We start from the raw sequence: 27,772 nt of genomic DNA on the forward strand, positions 1-27,772 counted from the left end.
CTAGGATTCAATGGGTTACATGAACGATTCAAGAAACATCAGACCTGATTTATATACATAGCTTGGAGTCCAGAAAGATCTATGCAAGAGCCTGATTATCGCAATGATTGTACAATGCAATGAGTGCATTTATAGTCAAAGATAAATGCAGTTTGATAGAAAAGAGTGGGATTTTTTTTATAGCAGTTCCTTTCATCATTTCCTTAAGTGTTTTTTTTTTTTCCAAGTGGGGCAGTATTTCTCTAAATCTTTTAAAGCAAATTTTTAGGTCTGGTTTACTTTAAAGTGTTCAGCTTTTTTTGTTGACATTTAATCACAATGTTTTAATGGGAGAATTAATATTCAGGAACTAAATCTTTTTTCAAAGTTAGTGCATTAATAGTCAAAGTTAAATGCTGTCTGATAGAAAATATAAGCAGCTCATTTCATCATTTCCCTAAGTGTTTTTTTTTTTTTTTTTCAAGTGGGGAAGTATTTCTTGGAATCCTTTTAAAGCAACTTTAAAATGTTCAACTTTTTTTGTTGACATTTAATCAGGAAGTTTTAAAAGGAGAATTAATATTCAGGAACTAAACATTTTTCAAAGTTAGTGTTCAATCCAGTTAATTTTAGTAAATGAGAATGACTTTGTGATAAAAGGATGTCAATGATACAGTAAACCTTCAAAACTTATTCCAAAACATTTGAATTAATTAGTAAAGCTAATAATTGAAATACAGTGTAAGAACACTAAATACAAATATCAGAATTTTGAAGTGTCACATTGGGGAATAAAATAAAACATAGAATGGGCTGAATGTTTCAAATTAAAACATAAAAGCATTATATCTAATGCTGCTTGTGCAATATAATATACTTAATATTACAGTATATCAGAGTTATAAATAATTTTGATTTATAAAGTGGCTGTTTTCCCCCTCTGCTGTTGGCAGAGAAGCCCTGGGAGCCTAACCAGGCTATCTGCTTTGGTTTCCACTCAATAACCAGCAATGTCTTTAGCAACCAATTGAGTTAAATTTATCTTTCCTTCAAGCAAAGGTAAACATATTCCTGTCTTTTTTAGCCTGCTGGCTGTCAGCAACAAGTGGAGGAGGGAGATTGAAAAAATTGATCAATTTGAAGCATGTCCAGTTATATTAATGTTTCTTCATGCATACTTTATATCCCAGAGGATCCTGTAGGGGTTTAAATGGCCGTTTCTGTTCAGTGAAACTCAATCTGAAAGGAAATAAAAGACAGCTGATCACCTAAATTGTGAAACCTCATTAAACGGTGCACGGAAAGTTCTTTTCACTTAAAGTACAACAGAAGAAGTAAGGCTGATGGGGGATTAGGGGCAATAATATTGTTTCTATCTGGGTAGAAATGCAATTGTTGAAAAGTTAAGTGGTTTGAATCAGTTATTTTTTTCCTGCAGAGCAACTGCAACTGTAACAATTTAAAGGTGGTAACAATATAACCTGATTATTAACCCATGATGAAAATATCTGAATTAGAAGTCTAGCACAAATAGGAAGCATATTTTCCAAACAATATCAGTGTTGAGGAGCAGCATCCACCTTTTCTTGATGATAAATAGCGTTGATTTTTAAAATTCTTTATTAATAGCTGAGAGGTCTTAGTAATGTGTATTATGTTTTAATGCTAAAGCATTGCAGTGCTTGTGGCTGGAGGCTTTTTGTGTGTCCATCCAGAAGGTGGTGTGACAGAGTAACAAATTGAAATCTATAGTAACTGCCTCTGGAAATTAGAGATAACACTGTTTAGCTCATTTGCATTCTTGTTTGCTGCATTTGCAGGGATGCTTTAACAGGCAGTATCAATATGAAGTTCCAGGAGACTGTTACATCAAGTGTGAGCGAACAAATAAGCCTGAGCTTGAACTTTGTGCAGCTTCAATATACGTTCATTTGTTATGCCCCAAAGGCCTTTTCTTTAGACCATTCATTAGGATAAGAGCCTGCAGTGCAAAGCATCCCTCAACGGAAAAGCCTCAAAATGGACATTTCTGTTTCTTTGATCTGATCAGAAACAGTAGGCAAAGAGATTCATTTGATTATAGTGAATTTGTACTTTAATTATATGTTCCCTCGTGGTACACATAATGAGAGAGTTTTCAAAATCATTTCATGGGCCATTTCCTTAAATTTTACCTATTCAACCTGTCATTTTATATTTGCCAGATGACAGGTAGTGGTTAGATTTGAGCTGCAAGCCCTGAAATATCTCTGATTTCCATCGGCTCCTAACTAGAAGAACTGCCACAGACAGCCAATTGTCTTGTTTCATACCCTGATTTTCAAAGCTTAGAAAGTGCATTTGTTGATATGCAGTTGAAATGTTCAGAGTCAGAAACATTTCAACATCTTCGTGCATACTATCTCTCCTTTTTTTATCATTTGACTTTGGACAGCATTTCAATTTGCTACAATAGAGTCACCTGGGATTTTATAGCATACATTTTATTTTTGAAGTGAAGGAAACTGACAGATCAATTTAATTTTGTTTGTATTAAAAAAAATAAAAAGCCTCAGAAGTCAACACCATCAGTTCATTACCACCTTTGCTGCAGTTACAGCTTTAAATATTTTTGATGCTCTCTACCATCTTTGTATGTTTGGACTTAAACATTCTGCGCATTGTTCCTGGAAGAAATGGCTCCTGTTCAGACAGCTAAGGTAAAACACTAATTGAGAAGTACCGCTTTAGATTTTAAATTTGATTTAGGCCTTGCAAATAAGGACTGGTCAATCAAGGATTATGTGATACAAATATAATAAACATATGGACATTGCATTACTTATGGATGTTAATAATATATATATATAGATGTGTATATATATATATATATATATAATTAACATCTGTGTTGGCTGAAGTTGGTGGTTTTTGATAATATCTGTATTAGTCTAATTAGTTAAACTGAGTAATACTCTTATGCAATGTCAGCTCAGGGTTTGGTTATTCACTGTGCCCAAAGTAAAATAAGTAAATAATAAGTAGGGCTGGGTAAAAAAAATCTATTTAATTGATTTTGAATCGATTCCTTTACATTTTTGCAAAATCGATGTCTAGGGAATGAGATCGATTCATTTTTTAGTGACACGCATGACGTTTACATTAAAATGAGCAGGAAAGATGCACTCAAGATTAATTCAAACCAGACAGCTGCAAATATAGCCAATAGGTTAACTGAAGAAATTAAAAAATGGGGGCTGACCAGAAAACACCCTGTAGTTTTAACAGACAACACTGCACATATGGTTTGTGCATTGATGAAAATGCAGCTCATGCATGTCTGCTGTGTCACGTCTGCTTGCTCGAGTGAGGCTTCACTTTTTCACTTTTCACAAACAAGTTTGCACTTTTGAGACAGTTTTGTTCACATCTCATATTTAAGCTGTCTGATTTACAAGTTTGCACTTTGTGTTTAATGTGACAGGAAAAAATAAAATACATGAGTATTTTGAAACACATTTGAACCACTTTCATTGTTGTAAAAACAGATCGAATTGAAATTGATCGATTTAGAACTGTATGAATCAAAATCGAATCGATTCAGGACTTTGGCGAAAATACCCAGCCCTAATAATAAGTAAAATAATCCAGAAAATTGATAATTATCGCTTATTAGCCATAATAGATATCAGTGTACTTTTTTTCTCTCAGTGCATCACCTAATTGATTTGATGTAAGCCAGACATTGTAGTTCTAATTTGTTTTGCAAGTTGACGCTCCACCCCAGTCTCTGCCCTTTCACTGCTTCTCTCCAGGATTGTCCCGTATTTATATTCATATATCTTCCAATTGACTCTGAGCTGCTTTTCAGATCCATGCTGAAATAAAGCATCATACATGTACAACGCTGCCACCAGAGCCTCAGAGTATGGATGGTGTGTTGAGAGGGAAAGTTTTATTTTATTTTGCATGTAGATCAAGAAGTTGAATTTCTCTTATCGCTCTCTTTCAGCTGTATGGTTTCCTATTACCCATTGTGGCTGGATGCCAGATTTCTCTGATTAATACGGTCTTTGACCAGCCTTCCATTGTGTAATATTTTTGATAAACTTTTGCACAACTTGATGTGTTTTTCTTTGTTTCTGAAAACCTGTTTGTTCTCTTCTCTTCATGAAAATGCCAGATTTATACTAAAATAAAATTAAGCATTGTTAGACTCTATTTACCATTTTGATAACTTAAAATGATTGGGAGCTTTAATTTTTCTTTTCAGATTTTTACTTGGTAAAGAATATGACAAAGCAGTGATTTATTTCAATTTCTCTTTGCAATTGTGCTCACTTTTGTGCTCTGGTTTACCTTTGCAAGGGGTAAATAACTTAGCACTGTTTTTAAACATATAGAAATTAAATAAGGTCACTTGTAGTATTTTTTTTTATGTCTTTAATGCTGTTATAACAGATGTTAAAAAGTCTCTTTATTTTCCTTTTATTATTAGGTGGCAAACTATATCCTTTTTTATTATCTTAGATATGACCACATTGTTAATTATCTGTTATTGCACAGGTTTGTTATTTCTCAAATTAGTTCTAGAATTGTAGTTTTGTGATTAATCAGTTAAAAAAAACAATTTTCCTTTTAGAATGAGTGAGGGCAAAGATAGATTTATGGATTTTAAGTAGAATTTAAACAGTAAATAATTCAAGTTCAAGTTTTCAACATCATAACGTATCGATGTGTTAATATATGACCTGTTTACCATATGACATCTCGTATAATTTTTTTTTTTTTACATATAGAATGAAAGATTGAAAAGGTTTATTAAGACATACTTTTTCTCTCAATCTAAGCTAAATGACCCTCATTTCTACTCTCAGACAGAAGAAGTAGACCTGAGCACATGACCAGTGGTGGAGTTGTTTTGAACTCAGTCTAATTTGTTTCTGTATTCATGTTTTTTGCTTGCTTATCAAGTCTCAGTAGGGGTTTTGGTGAAGCATTATGATAATTTCACAGACAAAAACCTTCCTATATATCATGCTGTGTTAAAGATGAGCAGGTGTTTTGACTTTCTTTTGCCTGGGGCTACTTTAATGAGCTGCACTGGAAGCACATGATTTCTGCATGAGCAGAAGGTTAATCCAATACCCTTCTGAGTGCTCTTGTATACTCTGTTGTGTCAACATAAATGCACATCTGGTAAAAGAGTTGTCAAAGATTTCTTACATAGATATGTTAAATGAATTAGAGCCATCAGTGTAAAATTGATATTTTTACAAGTTATTGTTATCTGATTGCCTGTTGGCAACTGATTGCTTGTTATCGAAGCAATATTCTTATTTTGTTTTGTAAATGCAAGCAAAAAAAAAAAAAAGATAAAGCATGACCATGAGAATTTCATCTGTGGTTTATCCATGCTATTGTTCCTCCTCTGGTGTTTTTATACTTCAGATAAGAATGCAGGCACAATAACAAAAGAATGAGAACCCTACAGTAGGAATCCTTTTATATTCACTGCCATGATTGATCACCATATGCTCCAAGACCCCCTCAGGCTTATTCCTAACAGGTATGACGCAAAAGATTTCAAACGTTCTCCAGAGGTGAAGTCTGCCATCTTCTCCAGCGTCTGTGTCTTATCTCTTCTTCTCTGCAATCGCCTTTTCAAGCTGTTTACCTTTTGGTTTTCTATATGGAACCAAAGCTGCATGGTCAGGCTGAGTCATGCTTGTCTCTCTTCAGTCTTTATGTCTTTGTCTTTGTCCGTCTGAGATTCCTGTCTACCTGTTGCCAGCTTCTCTCGTCTGCTGATAGTGTGCTTCAATAGTGCTTCAAGTGTGCAATATGTTCCTGCCTCATGTGGTTACAGAAGATCTCTACCTGTAAATACATTTTTTTATAACATAGATGATCTTTGTTTGAGGTAGACATATCCCATACAGTTTTTTTTAATTAGAACGTGTAAGCCTGACAAAAGAATATACCCTTTAAATTACAATATTAATAGGTAGCAGAGACTATATAAATGTGCTCTTACAGGTTAAAGCAAATGCTGGCACTACAGACTTACTAAGGACAAACTTGTGTTTTCAGTGAATGCCTACACACTTTTAAAGAGGTAACTCCTCATGTTGTATTTATGTTATGCTAACCTTGTTCAATAATTTCTTGCACTCGTTTTAAAGCTTGGGTTGAGGGTTAGGGGTGTTCATCTGGTTTTAATCTGGAGCTTTTTTACGACTGATGTCAGAAAAACAGATTGATTTGTTTCTCTGACATCCTGCATCTACGCTGTAATTATATTCTTCTTTCATTTTTGATCTCTTATCTTGTGCTTCCTGTGGCCTGTACTTGGAGAAAGCCTCAGTATTTCTAAAGCATCACTGCATGTTTGCTGCATCTGGGTTTTTTTTTCCTGTTAAAATAGAGTCAGGCTAAATGGTGTCATGGTAAACATAAACTCTGAGTCAGCTTCCTGTTAAAAGCTATGGGCATATTATATTAAAAGCAGATTGCTGGTACTGGTGGACAACTGGAACCTTGGATCAACACTTGAAAGTATTGTTACAGTTATTGGCCAGTCCCCTTCACAGGGGTGTATCAAATAGGATTGTAAAATTTAGGGGTGTTGCATCTAGTATTAAATCGGATGCCTGATATTAGCCAGAAAGCTCATATCAGTTTATATCAGCCTGCATCTAAAGTCTCCGATATTGTCATGCTGATAGAAACACTCTGCGTATGTTTAAAGTTTCTGTAACTCATTGGTTAATAATACTTGGGTCAGTTCTTTTCATCCCTGTTGTTGTTGACTGTTGTTCCTCTGTTTTAATAAAATCCCTTGATCAACTTTTTCTAACACTTTCAATACAAAATAGGTCATATTATGATAGTGCTTTTAGTGCTAGTAAATGGTAAATGGTAAATGGCATGTACTTATATAGCGCCTTTATTCAAGTTAGGAGACTTGACCAAAGCGCTTTACACTACATTCATTCACCCATTCACACACACACTCACACACTGTATTCTATTGAAAATTAAAAAGTTGCATAAGGACATCCCGATAGTAACATTCAATCAGTCTAATGAGGTGCTACAAAACACTGGACTGCATTTCGATAAGGTTTTAAAAAACAACAACCTGCTTTGGTTTTGTTTTGATGCCCAGAGTAAAGGTTTCACCAATTAAAAATAATCACAGGATGGAGCCTGGGTTACAAAGACATTTGATTTCCTAAAGAAGCTTTCTGAATGCTCAAAGTGAGAAGGATGGCCATACAAAGAATTAAAGATATAAGAGACCATCATTCCACGTTTCTTCTGTACACATCATTTTCAACCGAGGACACATATGGGTAAACCCCACTCTTCCCTTGACACATTCACATCTGAATTTGCAAACAGATGAAAGTATGCAATGCATGTGTGATTATTCTCCCTGCTAAATAAAAGAGGAAGTTCATGGAACTGTGAGTTGGAGATTTCGGGCTTCACAGCTCAGAGAGTCTCCCGATTCCAATTATATAGACACATCATAGAGAGGTGGACACGTATGCACCCCAACTGATGTTCTATAAATGCGCACTGCAAGTGGGAAACTTTGAGAACATGACAGTTTCCGTGCAAAAAGACAAGGAACTAATTAAATGGAATGAAAGGATTAAGAACAAAATATGGACATGAGTTTCTTTTACTGTTTTTATGTAATTCATTAAATGATTATTCCATCCCTCATTATTAAAACTAAACTTTTCTTAATTTTTTATTTTTTTATTTGAATCCTTCTACAGTTAAATGCTATAGAGAGCCAATATAAAGCTAGTGAGATAACGCATGTAACTGCTGAAGTTTGTTCAGCTGCAAAGTCAGGCCACCATAGAAAGTAGCAGCTTGAGAAAGCAGCTAAAACCTTTTAAGTCATTAAAAATTCAGGTTACATGTGCAATTTATAAACGGGAGTGCTTCTTGCTGATACAGTCAGATGAATGAACAGTTAAATGGTATGGAAGGCTTCTCTATACAGTAAGGCTATGGCACATTATGTGAATAAGATGCTGGCTCCTTTCTTCATACGGCATTCTTCAGGCGACACACTCTACCTCAGACTTTCCATACTAAGTTTGCCTTTCCATTAGTCAAGCTTTTTAAACATTCATGCTCTTATTTCTAATAATGGTGCATAATCTTAATAACGCTTGTATATAATGCAATGCTAAAAATAACAGTTAACCCTTTTCATATTTCTTCTGTCTTTCCTGATCCCCAGCAGCTTTTTCTTTCCTTTTCCTTTTTGCATTGGTGTCTATTTGTGCTGTGTATAATGCATCCTACTGTTGATTGTATAGCTTCACCTGCAAGATAATTCATTCAAATATGTAGGAAAACCAAGTTTTAAAAAATCTCAAATATAAAAATATGAGTGAAACACAAACAAGAGGAGGGAATGTTATACACATAAAATGAAAAATTAAAGACGATCTTTAACTTAACAGAGATATTAGTATATAATAACATTGGGCCACCAGGAGAGCAAGTGCATTTTTTAATATAAAAGGGAGGTTGTTTTTAGTTTTATTCTTGAAGTATGTTTATGACAAAATCTTGGTGTCTCACTACACTCGATTTATTGATTTAAATAGTGATTTAGGTTAAGGCTCTTAAAAAAAACCCATAAATAGTTCAAAAACAGTTCAACAATAGTTCAAAAACAGCACTAAAGAGCAAGTTATATACCTGAATTTGTCAGAAGTAATAATATTTTAACAGTATTAGCCAGCTTTGTTTGTGTTTGTGGTGCCAGCTGGTTTAGGGTCAAGGCTACAGAATTGACCAGGACAAGCCAAGGAGGGGGCTCATCCTTATCCTTAAGGGCTTCTTATTATCTGAAGATAATCACTGTAATTGAGGCCCTCTGCTCGTCTTTCAACACACAAGGGCTGAATCAAGAGCTGCACAGCTGAAGGACATCAAACTTACAAAGGGAGAAACTCTAGAGTACTTTCTGTGCTGCTTTGTTCAATGTATCTATGAAGAAGACATGGACGGCATTGAAATGTTAGGTTTTCTCAATATAGCTAAGAACTATATAATCATTGAATCCCAGTGTTTTCTGCTTTTACAAGGACTTCTCATGGCTTTTTCTCACTATTAACCTTCTTAGCACTCAATGATAATGGGAAGCTTTGCAAAAGGTAATACAGACCACCTAAGCCATGGATCTATGCAGCCCCTATGCAGTGACTTGATTTAAAGAAGGTTTTTAATAAAGTATTGGTTCATCTGGAGCAGAAACCAAAAGTATGCCACATAGATATAGGTTTTAAGTAACTTCAAATACTGTGCTTAACTTTTATTTTCGAATTATGGATTTTGTATAATTAGACTGTGCATTTCTGCATGTATCATTAAAAAAATCATACATTTCATGATAAGATTTAAAACGTGTCCTGAAATAAAAGTAGCTCTGGTTAAATTAACTATGATCCAATACTGGCGCATGTGGTAATAGTTTTTTTTTTCTTTTGTAAAAGTTTACATAGCAAAACACAACTGATCCTTGAAATACTCATAGGTATGTTTCTTCACTTTGTTCCTTACAAAAATCCTTAAAGCTCTGTACAATTCTTAAACCATGTCTTGAAGCCTGAAATGCAAACTCCTGCCCTTGGATGTTGCTTCAAAGACGGCTATATCTGTTCATTTCCTCAGTCTGGTGAGAATAATCCTTTACAGATTATAAACTGTCCACCAGCAGAGTGAGAGCTCTTTTCTTTTTGCTTTTTTTTTAGGTAGGTTTTCATCTATTTAATGGTTTAATTGTGCTTTTCCTAATCTTTCAATTTATTTTTTGAACACAAAAGAGGCAATGGAGAACAATTCCAGCTAAATTAAAGCAAAGGCCAGCTGATACATTTTTTATGGCCAATATAAGAGTCTATTTTAACAGAGGGGGCAACTAATGAGTTATGCTGGTGAAAATTCTCAGTCATCCAAGTCTGAAGACGTTTCACTTCCCAGCCGGGAGGCTTTTTCAATTCAAAATGCCAGGAATAGTGTTGAGTTTGAGGCTTTATAGAGTGGATCATCTAGTTTGGCAGGTCTACTTCTTTCATGGGGTATTGTTATTTATAAATGTTTAATTTTTGTTTTTAGGACAGTATTTTATTCCTGGTTGCTCCTAAAAATGTTAAACTCCCAAAACACATCTACATGCACAGATGTACACATTGAGCTTAACTGTTTGAAATTACAATCAAGTGACATTGTAACTACAAAGGCTCCTTTCTGTTGAACATATGCAATGATTAAGAAGTCATGAGGTTGGTGGCTGGTATAAATTCAAAATAGATGTATACCAAAAACCAATCAAACGTATAAAGTTATAACACCAGTAGATTTATATGTATCCCAACAACAAAAAACAACATTATAAAAAGACTTTATAAAAACAAAAAGGTTTACTTTTTGTACATACGTTTTACCCTTCTGAGGGTTTGTGAAGGCAAGTCTGTGTTTTGCATGGTCCAACATTGTGTCACAAACCAAAAAACAAAACAATGCACCAGTCAGCACTATATTATTTTAAAATATAAAAACTGTTTATTTTCTAAAAATGTGTTTATCTAAGAGCAACTATGCAAATTAACAAACATCTAGAAAAAGTACACAATATTATTTTCCATATGAATACCAGATTGTTCATTCTTCTTTTCCTTTTCTAAAAATGAGTAATAAAAGTAAGCATGGTTTGTGCTGATATCGTATCGGGTCAATATCATTATCAGACAGTTCTCAAAGCTGCAATATCTTCATTGTCAATTTGAAAAGAAAAAAAACCCTGAATATTAGAACTGTAACTATACAGTCATATGTTTACATTTCTGTTTTTCATCACAATGTTTTTTTAACCACCTTATCAAGGCTGCACTTTAAAAAATGAAATTATCTAGAGCTGTTCCTAATGAAAGCTCTTTTTCTATACACTTGTGTATACAAAATTACAAAATAAACCTGTCTACGTCAAAGTCTAAATGAAAAAGTTGTATCGGGACATGCCTGCTGTTAAGCTACATTTTTTTCTGCTGCTAAAGTTAAAAGTTTTTCTCCTTCACTGGGAATATATCAGTGGATGAGAAACTTTATCTAAATTCAATGGCTCCAGGCAGTGACACTTGTCTGGTATGTCATTACTACTGTCCCTGAAAAAAGGAAAACAAAAGTGGGATTTTTTTTTCTTTTGCATTAATATTATTGGTTATCTATGAAGAAATTGTGAAACTCTCTAGATTCTGAAAACAAAGACTAGTTAAAGACATCCAGGATACTTACAAAATTTCTCATTAATAATTCCATCAGAACTTTTGAATTATCCATTTCAATTTTGAGTTATTTACTCTTAATGTGCACAAGGCACATGTTCTTATTATAGGACATTCTGAGTTTTCTGGACGTGTTTAGGTTATTGGTGAATCCTTTAAAAATGATTCCCTTTAATTATTGTGATTTAATCTATTATGTATTATTAGATGCTTAGTCATTTTATTGGATGTGATAATGATCGTAGAATTTTTAGAAATTAAAGTATTAATAGTGGGATTTAACAACATATATCTTTTAGAATATGGTGTCCAGTTTCATTTACGAGGCTATTTGAATGTAGACCCAGAAAAAGATAATTTATCCTCACTGACAGATATTCAATTATATGATTATTTGATAAAGCTAATACATGCTGTTACAACTGTTCCAGAGAGAAAAGAGGTCCTGCTGCAGACTTTTTTTCACCAGATTCACCAGATCTGAGTCAGTGGGAGGTACAAGAAAGGTCAAGAGGGCGTACACTAAATGAAAAGAAATAACAAAAGATTAAGTGCACTTTATTAAACACGAATTATTAGATTAAAAAAATTACAACATACAGAATATACAAAATAATTAATGAGACATTGTTATTGATTATTATCTTTATTTTTATTGTATTTTGTAATAAATCTAACTAAGAAACAGGAATTAAACAGTTTAATATATTAAACTGATTGTCAAGTACTGTATTGATATTGCTTGCAAAGTTTTTTTATCAATCCATATAAAAAGTCACAAGTATTGGAATTTTTATTTGCTTGTCAATGCTTTAATTGTAAGTGTAAAAAAAATGGCTGAGTGGCAAATTTAAATGCTCTAATATTGTAAATATAAAAGATGGATTTAACTATGGACAACAATTTTAGCAGATGGTACTGCACATCAGTGCTGTGATTAAAAGTGTCATGCAGCACGGAGGCTTTAAGCCCCACTGTGATGCAATATGACTGCTGTTTGTTTGGTCACAAGGCAAATAATCCTTGCAAATGATCATGTTCCACAAAAAGGTTTTGGAATTTCTGCAAATATCATTTATCTGAGTAATAATAAAGGAAAAATTTGTGAACCCATAAATTAAGTTAGTGAACAGGTGCTACACCTCTGTTATCATTGCTGTTCAAGTGTGCATCATGTGCAAAAGCCAGCAGCAAGCCACAGGGGTCGGGGCTGGAGGGTTTATTTCTCATCAGGAGCAGATTAAAAAGGAAAAGCAGATGTTTCTAATAAAATGAAAAATACTCCCCAGCTGAAGCTATATGGGAATAAAACACAAATAAATATATAAATACATTCCGTGATATTATTTCTGAAATAACCTGAAATTAATGGTATCAAGAGAGCTTAAGTGCTGCAGGATATGAAAAACAGACAACAAAGAGAGAGAAAAGTTTTAGCCATTTACTGTTCTCTTGTTCGGATACAAATGGCATTTTAATAGCTTGCAGGATGTTTAAGATATGAAGTGATTCACTGTCAGAAAATCCTCATTACTTGTTTCATGTACCATGAAATTCTCCTCAGGCTTAGTTCTGTGTTTAGTATGTGCTGCGTTCACTGATGTTCGAGGGAATCTGTGATGCGTTCAACATACAGTACTGTATATTTAGTTGTGCTGAGCTTTCTCTGCAAACCCTCATTTTTCTTAAGAAACATGCTTAAGGCCGAATAAACATCTGACATTAATTTGTATTCCACTTGACAGCATTTCTAGTAGAGTCTTGTCTTCCCAGAAACCAGAGAACTACAACCACTAAATGTGTGTGACTTTGTATCTGTGCCCAGCTACATCCCTGCCTACTCTTCTCCTGTGGGGAATGTATCTTTAAAACTCCGGGAACAGCAGCTAAACTTAAACCTGCTAAGAGTTATAAAGTACAGAAAATAGATTAACATTTTTCACCTGCAGAGGCTTTATTGGCACTCCAGTTAATATATGAACATAACTTGCTTTAGTTTTTGGTATTATTGCTTTCCTGTGTTTTGCTAAGGGGAAGAGCACTTCTCTGGATTCTTGCTCTTTTAAAAATGATTTAAAGATTTTTAGACTTTTCTATAAAGGTTATCAAACTCACTCAGATATACTGGCCATATGCCTTTTCAGGTAAACCAGTGGCATATTTCATAAACAGCTAATCAGAAAACATATGGCAGCAGCTTGGTGCATTTAGGCGTCTGGTGGGAAAGAAGATATTTTGGTAATGACCAATCTGGGGCTGTAGAATAGAAGAAAGACTGGGATTAAAGTGACTTAAATACATATGCATATTGAATCCTTAAGAACGAGGGCTAGGGTAGATAAAAACCACACTAGGTGCATCTCCCTTTAAGCTAAGAACGGATTGCAGAAGAAGACTCAGAAGGCAGATAGGTTTCTGGGAAAGTTTTCAACGAATAAACTAACTAAAAGACAAGTACCTCATACTGCAGATGAGGAGATTGCAGGCTCTGATGGCTTTTTTGGAGGACAATGTTTGTTACGGGAGAATCCCATAACTATAATGAGGATCCCATAATTGTTGTAAAGCCAATCTGTGGTGACTTTGTCATGTCATCATGTCAGTATGGACATTCGCCTTGTTGCCTCTATTTCTAAAAGTTCTGAAAGCAATATGAAGCTCAACCAGTCTGTAGGGCAGTGTTTCCCAACTGGGGGTATGCATACCCCTATTGGTCCGCGAGTGCATTGCAAGAGGTACATTAAAATATTTTATTTATTAGGTAGTAAAATAAAATAGTGCTGGGAAAATAAGACAAGGTTTAATCAACCAAAAGTAAGTTTTCCTTATATGTTTGAGTTCACCTTCAGCTGTGACACACATAAAACACAGGCGGAGTAACAGCCTGGGTGCAGAAAACAGCCTGATATCCGCTGTTTTTCACACTGAGCTATCAGAGCTCATGAAAGCAGCTCAGGTGTCTTGATAAAAACAAAGCAAAACTAATTAGGTCAGTCTGTCTATAGTTTTGTTCTGTATTTTGTTCCCAGTTCATCAAGTTTAAATGAGATTATAAGTTTCTACAATATAAAGAGGAGCCCCAGGTTTATAAATAAAAGTTTATGATAGTATTTTATTTTGTATTTATTTTCATTCCTTGCTAACTCCCTGGCATCATATTTATGCTTTTTTTTAATTTGAGATGGGAAGAATAAAATGCCTCAGAATTAAATGGACAAATAGACAAGTCAAAAAGGTTGGGAAACACTGCTGTAGAGTGTTCTTAAGATTTGTTTTCATAGTTTTATTCAAACTTCTTATTTTGATTTCTGGAGCCATAAGTCAGAGCACTGGATGGATTTAAGGTATAGAAGTGTTTTAGTTTAAGTGCCAAAGGTGTCTGCAGAAACGCTGCAACACCTGAGTATACAATCCCTACCATTCTAGACAAAACCAGAAAAAAGAAGTAACAAAAGACTACCATCAGCGCGAAAAAAAAAAGACATGTTGCAGGAGTGCACTGTGGTATGAGTTCAGTATTTTCTACATCACATGCTTGTCTTTCCTTCCCTTTTAGAGGTTTCAAGTCACTCAAAATATGACTCAAATGTCAAAATGTTTTGCTTCCACGGTTTACAAAGACCGACCAAACTGAGTTTGAAAAGGATATCACCGTAAATAGATCCATGTGGCAATGATGAACCAGGTTTAGATTATTGCTCAGTGAGCAATCATTTACTCAAGCAGAGGTAAACGCTTTTCCTAGAAATGCTGGAAATGATGGACTTGGCTGATGGTTGAGTGGATTTGTTTATTTAATCACCTGTCATAAGAATTTAGTGGTTGCTACTGAATCCTTAACCTCTAATTTGTTATTGTTAACCACGTATCTGGAGGTCTAGTGATGTATTGGCCCTAAGATCTCCAAGAGTGAATCCTCAGGGGAGAAATAATGAGATTGCAGGCCTTCTAAAAAACACCTTTGATTTTCCACACTGAAATGATTAATAAAAGCCCTTATAGCACTGTGTTAATATGCTAGTGATCCTAGTTCCTCACACCTCTGTTTCTTCATTTCTTCCTCAGGTATTGTATCCCTGATCTCTTTGGTGATTCTCTCCTACGACCGCTACAGCACTCTGACTGTCTACAACAAGCGGGGACCAGACTACCGTAAGCCTCTGCTTGCTGTTGGGGGCTCTTGGCTTTACTCCTTGTTTTGGACGGTACCTCCCCTGCTTGGCTGGAGCAGCTATGGCTTAGAAGGGGCAGGAACGAGCTGCTCCGTCTCCTGGACAGCTAAGACCGCTCAGTCACATGCCTACATCATCTGCCTGTTCATCTTCTGCCTTGCTCTGCCCGTCCTCGTGATGATCTACTGCTACAGCCGCCTGCTCTGGGCAGTGAAACAGGTAGAGTCGCGTCAGGTATGCATGTGTGCCAATTTACAAAAGAACATTTACTTTACATTGTTCTTCCAATTTCTCCAAATACTGTCTGCTCCTAACTCCTTAAAGCAGTTGTGTCTAAGAAATATATCCTCCAGCTTTTGTAGACAAAGTATTTAAAGATCACCTTTGATCTTACTGAATTTAAGCATACTTTCCCACTTTTTGATCTGTTAATCTTTTTTTTTTTTTTTTAGTGGCCTTACAGAAGTTTTCAACTTTGTCATTTTTAGGACTGCATTAAAACTTTTAAAAATAAGGGCTTTTTTGAGCCTGTTAGAGCATTCCTTACTTTATCCAATGTCAACATAATTTTTTTATTTGTTTCTTCCATTTTGACAAACAGATACTCCCTTCACTGCTCTTTTACCATACATCACAAGAACATCCAGTCCCTGATTGGTTGTTGTGATGTAAAAAGACACAAAAGTACATATTTTTCACCTCCAGCAACAGTCCCTGTGTATTCAACACAAGATGAATGTTGCTGTTGTATCACTATAGCATTGCTGCGGTGTTGCAACGCTATCACAATGCTTTATTCACAATAACCAGGCCTTTTGTGTCACTACAAATACGTCTGTTGCATCGCTTTGGATTGCAACACTCCTGAACGCACCTCTACATAGGATTAACACATAAATCAATCACTCCAATTGCTGGAAGAACGGTAGTCTATACAATACCAAAATTATTTCTCAGACTTACATTTTTATGTTGCTTTTTTAAACATATATCTTTGTTTGCTTTGATCAGCATATTAGTTTTAACGTAGCTCAATACATCTTTTGCATTTTTAAGAGTAGCAAAACTGCACACTTTGTTAAGACTCAGAACAGAAGCACCCCGTATTCGAGGCAAGACGGACAGTGGGATTACTCAGAAGAGTTTATTTAACATAAATGGGTCTACAAAAACATTGGCTATGGCGTCTTATGCAGGAAACTCTAGAGGAGAGAAACACAGGTTAGTGACCACGTAAATCTAATGGAGCAAGATAATGAATGTGAGTCACTAACCTGATTTACAAATTTAGTCCGTTCCAAGAGAACAAGGTAGGATCCAGCCGGTGGGCTGCCAACAAGATGTGGTGGCCGCCACCCAGAATGTCCCAGGTGTTGCAGCCCCAAATAGATCAGAACAGGAACAGACAGGCTCAAGAGGTCCAGGAGTCCAAAGACAGTTCAGGAAAATTTTCAGATGGAAACAGGCAGGCTTAGTGGTTGAGAGGCAGAACAGGTCAGGATCAGGAAATCAGAAACAACAAGGAACACTAAAAGCACTTTCACCACTGGCTAGAGAGAACAGGAATAATCTCTCCTTGATGACTGGATGCAAGCAGCTTAAATAGAGGCAGGATCAGGTGAATTGGATGAGAGGTAATGAGAAACCGGGTAGAATTTCACAAGTGAATAAAATGAGTAATTCAGCCAGTCATCAGTACCAAGATCATGATACACTTCATACCGAGGTATTTATAACCCAGAGAAACAAAAAGTCATAGACAATCTGAAATTGAACTATAAGTTGAAAAATGCTTACAGAATTAAATAAAACTGGTTAGATTATTATTATTTAGTAATAATTGTTAGTGTTGCCAAAAAATGTGGTAATGGTGGAGAACTAAAAGAAAGTTACTTAAAGCTTTTTACATGTCTTTGATGTGTTATGGTGTTTATTTTAGAGATAACAACTTGTAGTAATGCAGACCTGACTGTTCTGTTATTTTCCTTTCTCGCATAATAAAAGATCATTTAATTAGAACCTTGGAAGAGTTAGGGTTGAAAAAAATCTGTTTTCTGTTAACCTGTCCGAAATACTGGAGGAAAGAGGAAAAACAAAACAAATATCTGAATTGCAAACACTCCAAAATCAGCTTAGAGGCAAGCTTTATGCCCTCATCCATTTTTGTAATGAAATTCCTGCATCCTAAAGGCAAAACTTTTTGTGAAGAGACTAAGGAGAGTGCTCTGTGCCTCAGTGAACTGGAAACTCACTGCTCAAAATCCCTGTGAGCTTGTAATCCTGTTGGTTATATCCATGGAGAATTGAAAATAAACATATTGCCCCGCAAAATAGGTTTGTGCATTGAAGTAAGCAATGAGTTTTGTGTTTGTGTTGGTCTAAAACTCTGGGATACTACTGTATATTAAAAGCTTCACGGGACAGCATTTATTGGCTTGCTTTATTGCCACAATCAAGAGATTTTAAACTATCATCCCTTTAAATATGGAAGTATATAGATAAAAGTGACTCTACTTTTTAAAAAACTTCCCCTTTCATATAAACACTTGTTTCTGCTCTGCACAGACTGTCTTGAGAGCAGAGTGAAAAAGGCTTCCTACCGCTGTTCCACTTATCTAACACATAAAGAAGGGCAGAGAAAAGGACTAATGGAAACTGGCGCCTATTATCTTGAATATTACACATATGGTTGCAAATAATGTTAAATTAGGTGGAATTTTCTCACAATAGGTTAAGTGCACGCAGCTACAAGCAGCTTAATAGATTACAGACCTGTATCTTTTGATGCACACCAACAGTGATTGGTTGGAGTTTTATTCAGTTTTAGAGATAAAAATAATCTGTGGTAGATAACTGCAAGCTGTTTAGCTTCCATGGTTTATATTAGTGGGGTTCTGCCGTATCTTATTTTTCATTTAATAAAATTATATGAATTCCTTCAGAATCCATCTTAGGATTGATTTCATTTGACTTGCTCCTCTTGAAAGTGACTTCTGTAAATGCTTTTTTAGACTGTTAGACTGCAGACAATGTACCAGTTTGAGTCCTGATGCTTTTTTTGTACTTTTTAACGGCTAAAAGCTGCTTAAGATAAATAAGTTTTTCCTGAAACAGGTGGTTTGCCAGTTTGAATCCCCATTCTGTCACTGTGTCCTTGGGAAATATGATTTATCAACCTTTCCTGCTCTAAGTGGTCAGAGCGCCCTAGCAGCTGGGGCCACAGGCTTGCAACTCTTAATGTGAATGAATGGCTGGATGACTGTTGTGTAAACTGCTTTGGAGCTTTGGGACATGACAAAGGCACTATGCAAATGAAAGCCGTATAATTGTTACTCATCAAAATTCAACAAAAATTATTATTCAGTAGTGTAAATTACTATACTTGTGAAAAAGGGTTCAGTTCTTTTGCAGAATACTAGATCTCTGTTTATCATTCACTAACTAACTAATTTTTTTACTTATCCTGTTATTCTTTGTTCATCATCAACAGGAATTCACTATCATGGTTAGTCAGACAGGTCCTTTTCTGTGCCTTTTTAGGTGAGGAAGCACTTTTATTCCAAAACTTCTACCTACCACCAATTTCATGCCCTTGAGTCTTAAAGACCCATCTCCTCTTTTGAATCCATCCATTCAATGTCTATATCCACTAGGAAGGCTGGTTTCAAGCAGTCATTGGGCAAAAAGACTGGTGGACACAAAACAGGTCACCAGTCTATTACAGGGCAACAAAGAGAGACACAAAAGACAAACTATGCATGCAAGTAATCACACATAAAGGGATTATGGGAGCTAGCTGGACCACCTGAAAAAGGAGAGAACATTAAGACTCCCTGGGACATCTTGCTTGAAGGGAAGAACAACCATTATCTAGTAAAGATTGTTTGGAGTTTTACTGAGTTTTAGAGAGGATCACCAATTGCATGTCTCTTAGTCTGTGTGAACTGAAACTCAATTTTAGGGAGCAGTGAGGAGTTACAAAGGGATTATTACTGCCATGTTCCTTTGACAAAGCCTAAACCGCTCAACCATGTTGAGAGTTTTTGAGATGTTTTAATCCACTGTAAAGCATCTCTGGTTCAACCAACTGACCCCAGCGTATTAATAAGAGGCTTTCACTAAGTGCCTTCTAACTCTTAAGAAACCTGTGCAGGTTACATTAGATGAAGTAGATTATCTGAACTCATTACATTTATGGCCTCTCTCTGTGAGTCGTTTGCATTTGAATCTGACTGCAATTTATCCTTCTGTTAAAGCATGTATGCGCATATGAAAGGAAGAGTAGTATAGGCAATCCATATAAATGGGATAAATTTGTGATGCACTGTGGTAAGGTGTCATGGTTTGGAACTCTTTTGAGTCTTCACATTTTCTATTATATGTTTGGTTTTATTATCTTTATGCTTATCTTTAATTTTTAGTTTTTTTTTTAACCTTTTAAGGTTAGATTTTATGTTTGGGTTTTTTAATTTGAGAATTTTATGTTTCAGTTTTGCCTTTAGTCTGTTATTAGTTTTGCTATTTGGCTCTTGTCATACTGTTGTTATTATATATTAGAGAGTTTGCCATTGGTGTTGGGTTTGTTTACTGGTTGTTTTTGGGTCTATTTGTCTTGCTTATTTCTTGGTGATTTTACTATAGTTATTTTTCTCTTCACTTTTGCTAGTTATATTTTATTGGAGAAGTTCTCTCTCCCTTGTGGTTTTCACTGTTTCTTCCTCAGCTGAAGCCTTCAGCTAATTAGTAGAGTCCATTTACCTGTATTACCCAGTTGTCTGCTGGGGTACCCAGCTCTACTTAAGAGGTCACACTGCAGCTCTGTTTTTCTCTGGTCTCCATGCATGTGTTCTGTTTCTTTGTTTTCAATTCATTACAGTTCATAAACTCAACATGGTGGAACTGTGGATCTGTTTGCATTCTGGTGTAAATCATAAAGTCCTGGCATGAGGTCCATAATCTCATGCTGAATTTGTTTTTTGATCTTCATTGATACAAATAATCTATCAGCAGGAGTTGACAGGGCAGCGCATGAAAAAAGTAAGGGTGCTCATAAATTCATTATTTTCTTTGAAGTTTAAACAGAATCCAAAATTTAACGGTGTAGTCTTTTCCACTTGTGTTTTGAAGTTAGACTCTAACTAAGGCCACATTAAGAAACTATTAAACTATTATTTTCAAGAATGGCAAAATGCTTTTAAACCATGTTGCACTTTGATCACATTAGTCACAGTAAAATGAAAAGGGAAGCTTCTTTCATTCAGAACATAACAGAAATGATCTGGTTATAAACCAATATTGATTTCAATCTTAAGTCTTTAAAAACACATGATATCGGATAGTCATTATGTATTTTATTAAAGATAAAGCTGAATAAAAAGAGGAGCTTGTGTCAAACCTAAGTACACCCTTTGATTTACGAGCTCATAGAACGGCATCATTTTTGCAGCAATAACTGGAATCTGTGGTACATGATATTTGCTTTTGAAATATTGCTTTTGTTCATCCCACTATTAGCAGCACTGCCTACCATAGGGGCCCACTGGGGGCCTGCATCCCACACCTGGATCCAAGCCAAGGAAGCACGATTCTAGCTATGTAAACTTAGACAAAAGGTTAGAATTGGTTTGTTATTTAATCATTTTATTTGCATGTAAAAATGACAGTCGGGGGACCAGCTGTCCAAAAGGTTAAGGTTTACAATCTTTATTTAACATAGAACATTTAATCAGGTTGAAGTATGGTCTTTGGATTTATTTAAGAGTTATATTTCTGTCACTATAAGTCACTAATATTTTTTCAACAGTGTTTGGGATTATGTTTTTATTGACTTAAGCAATTTGTGCCAAACTTTTGCTGTCTGACAGGTAGACTCACATTTAACTGTAGAATTTATGGGTATTAATTAAGGTTTTTATGCAGGCCAATAGTCTAGTTCTTATGGATGAGAATCAAGACCAAATTTATTTTAACTTGGTTAAAGTGACGCTGCCATTAATTAAGCAGTTTGTCTAACCACAGTGCTACTGCTTCCTCTGCCCTTGTTGTTATCTTCTCTTCTTGTGGCTCGTCTTGTTTTTATAGCGCTTTACTGCCACTTACAAGGCTTGAGTTTTTTTTTTTTTTTGCAAACTAATATTGACTGTTAGAGGGAAAAATGGTGCTAGTCCTTTTCTATCAGAGCCACACATTTTTGGATACAAGTACGATCACACAAATGGGAGTGCTTGATTCCTCCATAAATCACCATCACGCAATGTTAAATAATGCTTTAAATAAAAGGCTGAATCGAGGTTATGATGTATCATCACCTAAGTTTGATGGATTGTTACGTGAGGCGGACCTTTTGTAAAACTTTCATCAAAATCTGTCCATAAATTTGAAACGTATCCTGTACAAAGACAGACAAACACGCACACAAACTCTCCTTCATAAATAAACCTCCTCGGTAGAGGTAACAAAAGCAACAAACTGAATTGAAAAGTGCTTCTTACCACTCATTCAGTGCATTCAACTTTAAAATCATAAACTGGATCTGACAATAACATCCACACAAGCTGAAACAAGAGGAAAATTAAATGATAAGGCTAATTGCTTAAAGTTAAAACAATTAGCGATGTCCTTATACAACTTTTTAATTTCTGATACAATACCCATGTTGCAGCTTTAAGAATTGTCCAATACCAATATTGACCCAATACAACATTAGTTTGAATCACTCCAGCTTTTATTACATATTCCAAACTAAATAAGGCTTATAAATTATAAGGCTTGATAAAGTATTATTAGTAAAACTGGGAACAAAAGTCAGCATCAATAGCTATGAAAACAACTGACGTAAAATTAACAGATGAGTTACAGAAACTTTCAACACACAGAGGGTTTCAATTAGCATGACAATATCAGAGATTTTAAATACTGGCCGATTAAAATCTGGTGTAAATTTCTTGGCTAATATCAATGTCTGGTACACATGGATCATGACAATCCTTAATTTAACGTACTCAAATATAGAATTGTTTTTCCATAAATATTTATTTATCTGCAGAAATGCTGTAATAAAATATAAAATGCAAGAAGAGCAATTAAAATATTAACTATTAGTGAGGCACAGCAGCCAAACAGGTCTTTTCTATTTAGGTTTATACCTTCAGAGTTCCTTCCTGCTTCTTTTGTCAATGTTTGATATCAGTTTTTCTCTTTTTGTTCTCAATTAAATGCTGTGTGAATATTTATTGTTTTTATCTTTTTAAATGTTTACAACAGACTAAAGGTCCAACTCCTGTTGTTCTTATTAGAAATGCCCTAATAGATCTGCAGGTGGAGGCACAGTTCTGAACTAAGCTTTTTCAAACCTGGAAAAAATCTGATAGTTCATACTGCCTCAAAGGTGTTTGTTGTGTAACTGAGTTGAAAAGTTTAATATCTTTTGACTTTAAAGCCCTTAGGAAAATGATTTCTCAATAGAAACCGAGTGCAGCTATGTGATAAATTAAATTCTTCCAGATTTCTTTAATCCCTTGCTATCGATCAACATCCTCCTTACATAAAAAAATCAAGAACAATAGCTTTCACTTGTGGGTGGTAGACTGAATGTAGCTTGATATTCCTGCTGCTCACAGGAGGTTGCGGTTGTTTATCATTGTTTTGGAATCCTATTGTGCCTGAGGAGTGGGGGACGCAGTGAGAACAGAATTTGTAATGAAAAAACCGATTGAAGCCAAACATTTGTCAAGAATTTCATACTTTTTATGACTGCTAAACTGTTCTTTCATGCAATCTCCTCTTTAAGGAGCTTTGATTTATTTTATCTTGCATTTTTAAATTTAATCTCGATTGCTTTGTCAATTGCAACTGTTTAAATACAGTCATCCGTTTGATTTATTATGTAGAATTGATTTTTATCTACATACTGGTATTTTGGATTTGCTTGGTCTTGTCTTGGTTAGGACTACTTTCTAAAAGAGATTTCTGATCTCAGTTAGATTCCTTGTTAGATGAAGGCTTATGAACACTGCTGTGGTTTGGATGTCAGAATATTTAAAAGTTGTCTGGCTATAATGCGCCATATGAAGCCATGCTATGCTGGCAATACTCCTTGTTAATAACTGCAGCTTTCTTCACTTTTTCATGCAGTTTTGACCAGCAGTGATATTTCTGTGCAATAGCAATTAACAATTCATACTTCTGATGCCACTTAAAATGGCACCATACTTGTTGCTGAAGGTACTGTCTATTAAATATGCACAAAACCTCCTCAGTAAAGCAGTCAGCTGGGGACAGAGTGCTTCTTGAAGTCAGATGTTTTGGTTGGTAAGGAAAGTTATGAAGTTTATAAAGCTTTTGGAAAGAAAATCCTTCCTATCATTGTTAGCATTGGTAAGAATTGAAAAACGAGATGTAAGCAGTGACTGATTTTTGATTTATTTTTTACTATAGTCACAGTGCAGCTTATGAAAATAACTTCATTTTTCACAACCACATCGATGTTGATTCACTGATCAGTGTAGTTCCTTCTGACAGGAACTCCCAGAGTGACACCGCAAAGCACTGCAATGCTGTATTATTCCTCATAATGATAGGCTCGTTGGTGTGCAGTGGTCTATACAGAAAAATGTATTCAGTTGTTTCCTGGAGACTGCTGATTAGCGGGCAGCGCCTTCTCCTCCATCAACAAGTCGAATGTAGGAGTTTTCCCTGCAACCGAAGGGTTGTCAGTTCAATTCCCAGCTCTGGATTTCAGTGTTGTTGTGTCCTTGTGAAAAACACTTCACCTGCATTGCCTACCGATGGTGGTCAGAGAGCCTGATTGCGCAGGTGTAGGGCAGTCTCACTTCTCACTTCTGTCTGGCAGCTGTGGCTACAATTTAGTTTGCCATCATCAGTGTGTGAGTGTGTGTGTGAATGAGTTAATGTAGTGTAAAGCTCTTTGGTCAAGTCCTCAGACTTGAAAAAGTACTATATAGGTACAGGCCATTTACGATTTAAGTAACGGGTTACAGTAACCTTTCCCGTAGCTAGCACTAACTTAATAGTTTGTAAAATTCAGTAATCCGTTTGTCATTTAGGGTTTAGGGGTAAGGACGGACGTTCGGACACAGTCATGCACTGGAGTCAAATGAAGCCGGAGATTATGTTGCAAACATAATTTTTCAAAATGTTCAGATGTGTAGAACTAAAGAGGAATTATTTAATTTATTAATTAATAACAAACACCTTACCTACCATAGTTGAACCACTACTGTAGCTGTATTTACAATTCCAATAACAGGAAAGTTATCCAATGTCTTTGACAGATAGATCATAAAAAGTAACTGCATAGTTACTTTGGTTGATAACTAGTTACTTTAATTGAGCATGAACTATTACTAGCTCAGTTGCTTTTTTGGAGAAGTAACTAAATAATATAACTAGTTACGTTTTTAAGTAACTTGCCTTACACTGCTGACAGACAAAATTTAAAGGGGGGGGGACCACAGACCATTTCTCAGTACCTATGCTTTCTGACTGATGTTTTGGTCATTTTTGAATGTTAGTGGCGTTTTCACATTCGTGGTAGAATCAGACAGACTGCACGACCCACACAATTGTAGCTCATCCAGGATGGCACATCAATGCAAGCTGTGGGCAAAAAGGTAGTGTCAGCGTAGTGTCTGGAGGGTGGAGGCACTACCAGGAGACATGCCAGTACACCACGAGATGTGGAGGAGGCTGAGATTTCATTTGGTACGGCTCTCATGACATTTCCATTTCTTTAAGTGCAGCAGGAATCAGATGTAAACATTGGGAGAAAAAAAAAAACATGGTGGATATGTATTAGTATGTTTCTTGAGAGAATTTATTGTGAGATGACTTCAAGTTTAATTGATGTAAAAAGAAAAACAAACACAATTTTGCTTTAAAGAAATGAGGCACATGTGGCAAAAAATGTTGACACTGCTACTTCTGACATATGTGCAGTCCTAATAAAGTATGAAAAGGGCCATAACTACAATGATTTACTTACTGTACAAACAAAATGCCAGTTTTTTAAAAACAGAACAAAAACAATCTATTTTAAATCCATTTTCTATGAGTGGCAGTTGTAAACTGTAGGTCCTAAACCCAAACAGCAGCAAGGCACACAGATCAGGGAACCCAGGGTGAGCTCAACAGGGCAAATCAACATGACGAAATATCAATAAAGCTGAGGCTCAATGTTAAAGTAAACATAAATTGTTCTAATTAGCAGAATGAATGCCAGCTGTTAGGGAGACATGCAGAAGTACCTGATGGAAAAACGACCACAATGAACATACAATGAGTAATCAGTAAAACTAAAGAGAGAATGAATGGGTCTATTCATCATTCCCTCAGAGCTTGTGCAAATTGAAACACTAAAAAAAAAAAAAAGCTAATGCATTCATATGAAATATTGCGACATCTTAATGAAGCATATGGGTTTTATTGTACAATACAAAGAAGTTCAACAAATAAAAGAATGCAGTAAAGACATTTTATATGTTTATTATTGTAAATTTGATAAAAATAGTTGCCGGTTAAGAATAAATCAGGACTACAGATGGTTGAATTCATTCCTAGATAAAAACATATTAGTTGGGGGAAGTTGATCTCATGTATGGAGTTTTCTATATTAAGTTTGAGTATTTGTTGGAATTGAATTGAAATATTTGATTTTTTGTATTTATTGGTAAATATATTTCTTAATTAGCTGTTCACTTAAAACTAATTTTGCAGCTGCACATCCTTTAATAATTCTCTTTGCTTCCATATAGCAAAAAAGTCCTGCAGGGGGCCACCCAAAATAATGTAATTTAGATAAGTAGATTTTAAAATAAAAAAACATTAAAGCCTTATTTTTTTACAGTGCAGGTCAACAGTTCTAAATAATTAAGCTGTAAACATAAGTACACAAGTAAACAGATTAATCACATTAAATATTATAGTTTAACAAAGTCAACAGTCATAAAGATTCTAAACTTGAGAGGAGAGTTCCTTTAAAAAATATAAAACTTAACTGTAGTACAGACATGACTGCATAGTAAGTGGGCATTTTGTAGAAAGATCCTTATAATATCTAATCAAGTATCTATCAATGAAAAGAAGGAGGCTTTTTCAATTCAAAATGTCTGAATTAGTGTTAAGTTCCAAGCTTTATAGAGTAGCCCAAACAAAGCCTTGTTTTGGCTTAGAAAACTTGCAAATAGAACCGGAAGAACTGGTTCACCCCTTTGTATAGGGGTCACTGAGGTCTTTGTTAGCCTACAATATCCGATACCGGCCTATGCCTCTCGAGTCATTAGGGGCATTGTTGGCCTGGCTGACCAAGGCGAGATGTTTTGGTCCCCTACATAGCGATGGGGGCTGAGATTTTAGCGGGGAGGAATCAACTCTATTGCTGTGTTTTAAGTTTTGAGAGCTGGAACCTGTCCACCCCATCTGTTTAAGGTTGTTTTTTCTCTCTTAACATAAATGGCTTTGTTCACACCCCTATCAAACCACCTGTTTTCTTTGTTCTTAAAAGAATGTCCTCTGTCCATAAGGTGTAGATGTACTGCAGAGTCTTCTCCGGAGGAGGCAGGTCTCCTGTGTTGAACCATGCGTCTGTGGAGAGGTTGTTTGGTTTCTCTAATATAATGTATAATATAATCAGAGCATTCCTCACTGCATTGAACTCCAAACAGCACTCAGCTCATCTTATGTCTGGGGGTTTTGTCTGACTATGACCTGGACGACTGAGAATCTTCACCAGCTTTATGTTACAACATGCTGTAATTCTTTCACTGTGATAGATATTTTCCAACAGAGGATCATTTTCCAGTACATCCCTAAGATTCCCAGTGGGATGCCAGTCTTTTTTTTACAATTAACTAAATGTGTGAATTCATGCTGCCTTGATTAGTCCTTCTAACCTTGAGCCAGATGAAATCTGACATTGAAAATCTGTCTTTGCTGATGGAAAGACGTGGTCTGTTGTGGGATAAACCTTGATCATTATATTCAGGGAGTCATCTGACTTTCCCTTTTGCACTCACATAGCATAGCTGATCTTTGACCATGGACCTGCAAGAATCAACATAACACTTAATTGGATCTTACTTTCATCCAACTGCTTTTTTTTAACAGCAGGAATCTGCAATCATCCACCTACCTGACCTTTATCTCTGTCTACAGGGTCCAATCTTCATTCGGCTATTCTTTCGTTCTTTCTTTTTTAAACTGATGATTTTAAAAATGCACAGCTTCTTATCAATACATTTTGATATCATTGAAAATGTGAATTATTTCAGTGATACATACAATTCAATAAAGGAAAATTGTATA

At 35.5% G+C, this 27,772-nt stretch overlaps 1 protein-coding gene across 2 annotated transcripts in view; it reads left to right on the forward strand.

Moving 5' to 3' along the window:
- LOC107096900 (opsin-3-like) overlaps positions 1 to 27,772 on the forward strand; it is a 46,813-nt gene that overhangs the window by 3,441 nt on the left and 15,600 nt on the right. Inside the window, exon 2 of one of the 2 annotated variants that reach the window (XM_015393785.1) lies at positions 15,345 to 15,685. In XM_015393785.1, coding sequence (XP_015249271.1) covers positions 15,345 to 15,685 — 341 coding nt within the window. The remainder of the gene's footprint in view (positions 1 to 15,344; positions 15,686 to 27,772) is intronic. The other variant, XM_015393786.1, reaches the window with a different exon arrangement.

Source organism: Cyprinodon variegatus, unplaced genomic scaffold, assembly GCF_000732505.1.
Source record: "Cyprinodon variegatus isolate N-32 unplaced genomic scaffold, C_variegatus-1.0 Scaffold657, whole genome shotgun sequence".
Lineage (NCBI taxonomy): Eukaryota > Metazoa > Chordata > Actinopteri > Cyprinodontiformes > Cyprinodontidae > Cyprinodon > Cyprinodon variegatus.